A 9,961-nucleotide genomic window follows, 5' to 3' on the forward strand; every position below is an offset into this window, starting at 1 on the left:
CTCCATCTCGTGAGAAGACTGATGGATGTTCAACTTTCTCAACGGCCTGATCAGTTGTGCTGGAAGCTAACTAGGAATGGAGAGTTTATGGTTAAATCCATGTATCTGGATATTATCAATTCTAGCTCTATCCCTAGTTCAAAACATGTTTGGCAAGTTAAAGTACCTTTGAAAGTTAAAGTGTTTATGTGGTTCGTACAAAACAAGTCATTTTAACTAAGTACAACTTGGCAAACGCAACTGGACAGGATCTACAAGATGCAGTTTTTGTGATCGGGATGAATCCATCAAACACCTCTTTCTTGACTGCCCTTTGACAAAAATCTTATGGCGGACGGTTCACGTAGCCTTTAATATTACTCCTCCGAATACTAGCTATCAGTACGTTATTTGGGACGTGGCTTGATGGGATAGATTCCGGAACAGCGAGACACATTTGTGTAGGAGTATGTGCTTTATTATGGGCAGTCTGGAACTGCAGAAATGATTTGGTCTTTAACAGAACAACAAACATTCATTTTTTGTAGGTTATCTTCCGAGCTACTGCATTGATCTGTATGTGGTCGCTACTCACTCTGAGGGAGAGTAGGGAGCGTTTGGTTACTGGATCTATCCGATGGGAGATGGTAGCCCGGCTATTTTCAACCAGTTTAGATGGCGGTCATGTAATAGGATAGGCAATTAGTTTCCCTATCTTTATTATGCCATCTGGTTGTGGCTTTATTTTTACTTTTCCTGCTCTTTGTGAGCATTTTTCGTTCTTTTGTTTGACACATGACGACTTTTGTTGAACCTATTTGCTTATTAATAAGTATGGCCATATGCATCGTTCTGATGCAGAGGCCGGGGTTCCCCTTTTTCAAAAAAGAATGACACCCCCCATCCGATGAACCTGTAAGTTTTCGCTATGATCACCATGCTACAAATGATGTTCGAGCAACACTAAAGTCCACCATATGGTGGAAAGTGACTATGATACTCTCATGGTCCGAGGAACAAAAATATGTGTTAATTAACACTTCGTGTTATAACAATTGATTTCAGACGATATTACCTTAAAGTATAACAAACAATTGGTTCGATTCAATATGATCATCGTTCTTCTAACATCATACTCTCAACAATGTTGTTTTAGAACTATCATTACACTTAACGATATCCTAAGATCCAAAAAACATGATCATCAACAAGACTTGAGCCAGTCTTAAAGGCAAGACTAGGAACCTATTCTTTAGTGTTTATCATTCCACACATGCATATGATTTTTCCACTGAATCCAACATTCCAGGATCATAGCGGTTATAGCATTAAATATAAACTCTTAATCATTAAAATGGAAATATAATAATATAATATTATTGCCTCTAGTGCATATTTCCAACACTAGCACCATCGCACAGAGGCCCTGAGGACTAGCACACATGAAACCTACTTTGCCATGGGCAGTGGCTACTCTGCCGTTCTGGGATCTTCTTAGAACTCATCGGAGAGGAGCCAACTTACGAACTGCTCGAACTCGCTCACCTCGGAGCCCGTCATTGCATGTGGCATAGTAGTCTGGAGAAGATCATTCTGGGCAGACTGGCCCCATAGATGGGATACAAACCCCTCCCAGTCCATTTCCAGGAGATCCTCCAACCAAGACTGGCCTCCATGCTCAATGACCGAATGCCCACTAGTTGTCAAGTCGATGCTTGACAATAGGGCTTCCATCTCACTTTCATCCTCCAAAAGACCAATATGATCCATTGAGTTGTTCGGTTCCAAGAGCTCAATCCAATCTATTGCACCGTTTGTCTCTAGGACACCACCATTCTGGGCTATGTTGTCCCTGACCATGTGACATATCCCATTTCCACTACAAGGTTCACCAAAAGTGTGGCTGATAGTGATGTTTATGGGCTGGTTCTGGTCCTGATTACCCTGAGGTAGGCATGATGCTGATGAAGTGGCGCCAATCGGGCTACAGCCATCCTGCGGCTTGGCTGGCTTAGGTACTGGCTTCTTCTTCGTGCTGCTCCTTGGCAATTGACCTAGCGCCTGACCGCCTCGTCGTTTCCTATTGGTGGCGGAAATCATGTTGATGTCAATGGTTATGGTGGTGCTGTTGTTGGTGGTGTATGTCTTCTTGAAGCTATGGAACTGCCGCCTGAGATGCAAGTTCCAGTAGTTCTTGATCTCATTGTCGGTCCGCCCTGGTAGGTGGCTGGCAATCAGCGACCACCTGTCAGTAAGTACAACAACATGCATGCTCGTCAATTAGAGATATTTAAATGTCACGGCTAAAAGCGAAGGGGCAGATATCTACACATGAAGGCGACGTTTTAGGTCAGACTTGATTACAATGACGCGAAGACATTTGACACTTCTTGGAGGCATTGCTGAGGAAGAAGCCGACGTAGGTGTCAATTTCTTATCTTGTAATGGTTCCATAGTGGTTGTCTTTCTTCTCTACTCGGCTTAATAATTAATGAAACTACCAGAGTGACATGCGCATTTGCATGGCTAGATTTTATGTCATTGTAAATGTTGTTTTATATTTAAGATGGTCATTAGTATGCTTAATTGTATATGAAATTACGAGTGATGGTGCTACACGGAATGACCTTGGCCGAAGTAAACTATACTGAAATCAATTATAACTATTGATAGGTAATTTCCTAACATTTGATAGCACATACTCTCTTCTTAATTTGCATACATATGATTCAATGTCAACAGGTTTTGAGACATAAAGAATGGATACATCGTGTAAACATTTGTGTTCCCTTTCTTCACCCACATTGTATTAGTGAAATTGTATTGTTGTTAGTGCAATATCTCGATCAATGCTTACGTGCATTCTCATCTTAATGTAATGTTATTTTACTGTTAGCATTGTGACCCGTTGTTTTATGTGGTAGGATTTAATATTTTTTAATTTGCCCACCAGAAGGTATAAATCATGTTACTTGATCTTGTGTTGCATGTGCTAACAATTTGAATAGTATCCATCGAGAAATAAGCTAAATATTTGCCATTCATATTCGCATTTAAACCTGGAGATCTCTTTATCTACTCCCCTCCTCGTTGGTTATATTACCCCCCATGCTCCTAGCCTTTTCCACCATTTGATTTCATTAAGGGGCGCGTTGTTATAATGGTATATAGGTTAATGGGTCAATCCATCACAAACAACTGATTTGGAAACATATACATAATTTGGAAACAATTACTATAGCGGTAATCATAAATGGATGTCATTAACCATGACCCAGCACACCATGCATGGTGACATTTCAAAAGCAAGCTAAAAATACCATGCATGTCATTCTTCCTGGTTGAGAGGTCTTAATAATATAAATTGGAGAGAAAAATATAGAAGTGAAGGCATCATTATTATTTCCCAAACGTCCATGTTCTGGACATTTATTTCATACGTGTATGATTGGAGGTATGTAGCACGGTTGACCAGATAAATACAGCATTTTTTCTTTTTCAAAATTAACATATTTTTCAACCATTTTACCACTCCAGGTATCAAATACCTATGGATGCATAATTCATGTAGCCAGTTATATACATAGCCATATTTTAATTTAGGTATATAGGTTGACTGGTATGTACGGTACTTTCCTGGCTATCTTCACATAGCCGGGTATATACGTTTGCAGACACACTGGGTATATTTCCACTTGAGGTATATTATTTATGGGAATACCATATTCTAATATGATAATAAGCAGGCTGGGACTTGTGTATATCATTTATAAAATTTACGTGTTTGTGGGTTATTTTTAGACATGTGGTTTTACTTTTTAGTTCATTGGGTATGTACTAGGAAATTTAGGTGAGTATGTGTTCTTGGGTATATGGACATTTATTCATACGTGTATGGTCGGAGATATGTAGCACGGCTAAGTGGATACATACAACATTTTTATTATTCGGAATTAAGATAGTATTTTTTTCCATTTAGTTTATCGCACCGGTTACCAGATACTTGTGGATGCCATATTTCACGTAGTTGGTATATACATAGCCATATTTTACTATAGGTATATACGTCGACCGGATATGTACAATATTTTCCTCGCTATCTTCACATAGCCGGGTATATACGTCTGTGTGCAGACACATTGGGTATATTTCCACTTGAGGTATATTATTTATGGGAATACCATATTCTAATATGATAAGAAGCAGGTTGGGACTTGTGTATATCATTTCCAAAATTTATGTGTTTGTGGGTTATTTTTAGATATGCAGTTTTATTTTTTAGTTCATTGGGTATATACTAGGAAATTTAGGTGAGCATGTGTTCTTGGGTATATGGACATTTATTCATACCTGTATGATCGGAGATATGTAGCACGACTAAGTGGATACATACAACATTTTTATGGTTCGAAATTAAGATAGTATTTTTTTCATTCAGTTTATCGCACCGGTTACCAGATACTTATTTTTTCGAGAAATGGTGGATTTTATTAACTCAAAATGAAGTATCAAGTGGATACAAACACAATGAGCACACACCCGGCCTCTGCATAACAAAGATGCACACAGCCAACATCAACTCACACACTAATGAACACGTTGGCAAAAGGCAAAGTCATATAAGACCAAAACTATGCCCAAGCAAGGAAAAAGAAAATAACTCGATACTTATGGATGCCATATTTCATGTAGTTGGTATATACATAGCCATATTTTACTATAGGTATATATGTCGACCTGGTATGTACAATATTTTGCTACCCGAAAGAGTAGCTTGATTCTTTCTAAATTTAATTTCTATTAGGAGGTTCTTAGAACGTGTTGTGTTTGATACTCGACAAAAATAGGTATCAGAAGGGGTATCTGACACCAAATGTAGAATGGCATTAGAAAGGGACATGGATATCTCATACCCGTGGAATAGTAAATACAAATTTTAAATATACAAAATATACGAAAAAAACCACTTGACATTAACTTGCCCTTTTTATTATGAATTTATTTAAAGGCAAGGTAGTCTATAGGTGACATATTAGACTATGTGTCTAATTGGTGAGGTCTTGATTTATGTACTGGTTGGTCATGCATACCAATTATCGGCATATATACCCCAATTAGAATGAAATTCAAAAAGCCTGGCTGTTACTTCTGGTAGACATATGAGACCTAGAAATAACATGTATTTACCTTCAGTATGTCTCCAAGTATACCATTACTAGTAATGCCACATTTTCTAATCCGATAATAAGTTCATTTTTTTATATCATTGTTGTGAGGTGTGGAATTCTGTTGTTGAAGGTATATTATTCTTACTCTAAGTACCCCGGGTATAAGAAGTTGATTTTGGCCATATCATAGGTAATTTTTTGCTATATCATTTTGGTGAGGCATGCCAATTAGTTGTTTTAGGTATATTGTATTTATTTTAGTTCACATACGTATATAATCTTAGTATTGTAGCTCGACATTAATTATTCATTAGTATGCAATGCATGTTTGTTTTGGTCCTTCAATTTATCATTCTACTCTATCGTCCATCTTTTATTCACAAAATAAGCTACTAATTCAGTAGAAAAGAATTCTAGAGTTTTATATGATTTGTGGAGTACACGTCTAGATACTAATCTACTCTCTCTTCTATACTTAATTCGCAGATTCAAACTATAAATTTCAGTAGAAATTATAATCTAATGTTTCATATGATCCTGATGTACATGTTTAAATAGATACTATTTTTTATTGCTGATGTCAGTACTATCCGGACTGTTATTTTGCTGGCCGAGGATCGAACATCTGGCCTTTTTTAGGGTCGGACAGCTGGCCTTTTTTGAATCCAGTCAGACCGCTTCCTAACTATTTGACGTGTTCGTATTATATTTCTGGTTAGCACATATATAATGTATCCTAACATGTCACGTACTTTTCTTCCTGTTCAAGAATACGTCCGATTAACCTGTTAACTTGCTGATTAATCCTTACTTGTAGGGTCATCAAGTAGCCGATAAACTGATAAATCGTCCAACTTACTGATTAACTTCAATTAGCCCATTAATTCCCTACTCGCCAGCCAACCGAACAACTACCAGTTAACGATTTCCTCAACAATTTTCTTTGTAAGGGCACCCCATCACATCCTTTTGTAGTTTATATATAAGTGTACTAATTTTAGAGATGTTACTTTTAAAATCTCATCCATCAAAATTTATAATAAATGGATCAAATGTTTTAGCTTATGTGGAAGAACGTGGTGGTGTATTTTCAAGAACTGATATGCCCTTAAAATTACTATTTTGAACCGTCAACATAAATTGAGAAGCATTTTTTCTTCTTCACATATTAAGGAACGTGTGGCGAGCAATCTTTAAATGATTCGCAAAAAGGGAACGTGCCCCAGCATGAGTTTTTTTATAACACAATAGGAGTATTATTTTTGTTATGAAAATTGTAGATAAAAACATTAGACAGATAGTCATTCATAACCTAAGCTCACCCAGCAAGCCCTCACATAGTACATATGAATTGATGTGTCATATGTGGACCGTTGTGAGATATGCGGAACCGCTTGCGCTGGTTGCGTGTTATGGCGTCACACTGTAGTTACCGTACTGACCTCTATGGATATGAATTGATTTTAGCTTAAATTGACAGATTTGGTGCCTTCCTTATTTATGACGGATTGATCCAAACTGTTTGTTAATTCTACCGCAAAAAAATATATCTTTGCATGCATGTATGTGCACATACCTGAATCTATTTTTTGGAACCTGGTAAATGCCACACGTGTGACACGAACACATGGCAACTCCAAATGTTTTTGGTGGCAAGTTTAGTGACGCGAGGATGGCAACTTTCAGTTTTTTGGGCGTTGGTTTCTCTTTTCGGATGACGATTTTAGTTGTAAAGAAGTCAAGGCCAGATTGCTTCGTGTCACATGTGTGGCACTTATCATTTGGTTTTTTTTTTGGGTAGCTTACCTGATTGCTATTAAGAGTTTCGACGATTAAGAGTTTCGACAGGTCCAATTCACTACTTGTTACCGTGAAGTAAACCAAGCAAGTGGCAGACTCTTAGCAAAAGTAGCATACATGTTCAAAAGTTCATCTCTGTGGGACACCGACCGGACTGATTTTATATCATCCCTGATTGTAAATGATAATGTTATTCTCTGACGAATGAAACCATTACATTGTCAAGAAAAGAGAGTAATGGTAGATCCATAGACTTGTTTTCCAGACGAAACGAGTTTAAAGGCTTAATTACGTGGAGGCCCATGGTAGAATCATGGGGATTATATTTATTAAAATCAGGGATGGATTTAGTGGTAGGATGTGGATACATCCGTAAACAACATAACGTGCGTAGGTAGGTTTAGTATTATAATCCCTCCGTCCCAAATTGACAAGTAACTCGAACATAGGTATCATGTTGGATGATTAAACCTATAGCTAATTGACAACAGAAACCTATAGCTAATTGTTCCCATTGTTCCCGTGTCTTTGCAGATGAATAAGACCAGTGAAGGTTTTATATCGGATGATAAGCCCTATAGCAAATTGACAAGAAAAACCTATAACTAAGACATCAGTGAACTGGTACCTGTTGCCATTGGTGGCATGGAGCTTCACGATGAGATCGTCCTCCTTCTTAGAGAAGTTGCCCCTCCTCAGCCCGCCCCTCAGGTAGTTGAGCCACCGCAGCCTGCAACTCTTGCCACACCTCAGTAGCCCTGTATGTGTACAACTTACGGAAGCATGAAGAGATTAACAAATATTACCTCCGTTCTAAATTAGTTGTCTTAGATTTATCTAGACATAGATGTATCTGATAGATTGATCTCTTCCCCAATGGGTCCAACGGCCCATTGGACCGTTGACTCACACCCTGATTGGGGGTGTCCAACCCAAGCAAGGCTGGTGGGCCCCTGTCGCGCAGTGCCATTTAGAGGAGGTGGGGACCACGGCACAAATTCTGAGGTTCGTCTCCGCCGCTGCTCCCCACTCGTAACCCTATTCCGATCGAGAGGGAGGCATTGAAGTGCTGCGAAGTGCCACGAGCCACTTCACCATGGATCACCACTACTCTCTGCCATCACGGGCCACCGTCACCATGGCCGGCACCGAGAGCTCCTCGAGCCAAAGTGAAGGTAAAGTACTGCGAATCATCTAGCCTATCCGATCCAGAGGATCTAACAGTATCTAGACACTTTTAGGGGTTGTTTGGATACCGGGTATTTACAGATCTAGTTTTTCTTAAACTCATCTAGCAGTGTAACAAACTAAAACTTTGTTTGGTTTCGCATAACTAACTCGTAGATATCCCAAACCGATTCTCGTAACACCCAAAAACCCAAGCTTTTGGGAAAACGACTATTAGTCGTTTTTGTATGAACACGTTTATCCTAAACTCAAGAACCTACTTCCTAGTTTCTAGTTGCTACGTTTTCCCACTGTGCCCTACCTGCATGCAAACATGATCGCACCCATCCTGTTTTCTCGTGAAGATAACCAAAACCTGGTTTTGTAAATGCGTTATTTAATGATTTCTAAATCCAAACAGAATCTTCTACGCGTGATTTCCTAACAGATTAGTAGCAAAAACTGGTTTCCTATAAAATGTTCTTAAAACGGGTTTTGATAATACTGAGGATAATTACTCTCTATCCAAACAACCACTTAGTGTTAGATGGAGCCGTATCTAGACAAATCAAGAATAACTAACTAGAAACTAACGGATTACTGTCTAGCTAGTTAACTAATGTGTCTGACAAATAAGTTTCAATTATTTATAGGTTGCGGCTGCAAACAAAGAAAATAACTTTAAGTAGTCACATATTTACCGGCATTCTTGGGCAGAGACCTCCATGATCCCTCACCATGCTGGGCTATGTAGTTTGCAAGTATGCCGTCCTCCTCCTTGGTCCACTTTCCTTGCTTCAGCCCCAGCTTCTGGCAGCATGGCGCCCTCCCCATCCCCACGGTCGATCTCGATCCTCGCCCTGTCCAGCAAATTAAGCAACCAAATCTCACGTGGTCGTGCCGGCGATAGAGCAATATGCACTACACACGCTAGCTGGTTTGGTGGTAGTTAGTAGCTACTCCACTCTTGAATACAACAGGGTTATAGCTTGATCCAAGCCTAGGTACGTAGTAGGTCCCTCGTCTCTTTCTTGGCCACACACGGCGGCAAGATGAGGCGCCATAATATATCACCGCGCAAGCCTTCAGTCAAGCAATAGTACTAGTAGTACCTACCTAGGATGGTCAATTTAAGTTTGGCCCGAGTAGGAGAGAGGGACCTCGTACGCAAGCCGTCACAATCGTTCCTTGCACGGCCTCCCCGAGCGACCTCATTGTCTGCAGTTCTGCACACAATGATAGCTATACACACCGGCCGCTTTATAATGTACTTCCTTCGTTTCTTTTCACTTCGCATATAAGATTTGTTTTAAGTCAAACTTCATAAAATTTAATCATAATTGTATAGAAAGTTGTCAGCATCTATATTATTACAAATACGCAATATGAAAGTTAATTCAATGACACATCTAATGATATTGATTTCATATTGAGAGTGTTGATTTTTGTCCTATTATTTTAGTCAAAATCTAGTACGTTTGACTAAAAGCAAATTTATATATGGACCAAAAAGAAAATAAGGAAGTATGAAAGCAACTACCGCTTTAAAATCGTCCGGCTCTGCAGTTGTCACCAGTGGACGATCACCTACGTTGGCCTCGGTGGCCTCGGTGCCAGCCACATCTCTTCCGCTGGCCTCGGTGCCACCTACGTTGGCCATGGAAGCCTCCGCGCTATCTCCGCCAGTCACCTATGTCCCAGTCCCAGCGCAGGATTTTCCTCAGCAACGTTCATCGGACTGCAAGCTAAAAATCCTATTACCTCCGTCCGAAAATACTTGTCATCAAAATGGACAAAAAAGATATATATAGAATTAAAATACATCTAGATACATCCTCTTTTATTCA

At 39.3% G+C, this 9,961-nt stretch overlaps 1 protein-coding gene across 1 annotated transcript; it reads right to left on the reverse strand.

Moving 5' to 3' along the window:
• Positions 1–1,473: 1,473 nt before the first annotated feature.
• On the reverse strand, positions 1,474–8,948 carry LOC125532540 (myb-related protein P-like). The gene is made up of 3 exons (XM_048696574.1): positions 8,816–8,948; positions 7,576–7,705; positions 1,474–2,224 (listed from the first exon to the last, which is right to left on the reverse strand). The coding sequence occupies exons 1-3, from the start codon at positions 8,946–8,948 to the stop codon at positions 1,474–1,476; spliced, it is 1,014 nt and encodes a 337-aa protein (XP_048552531.1).
• Positions 8,949–9,961: the final 1,013 nt, after the last annotated feature.

This window comes from Triticum urartu, chromosome 1 (genome assembly GCF_003073215.2).
Source record: "Triticum urartu cultivar G1812 chromosome 1, Tu2.1, whole genome shotgun sequence".
Lineage (NCBI taxonomy): Eukaryota > Viridiplantae > Streptophyta > Magnoliopsida > Poales > Poaceae > Triticum > Triticum urartu.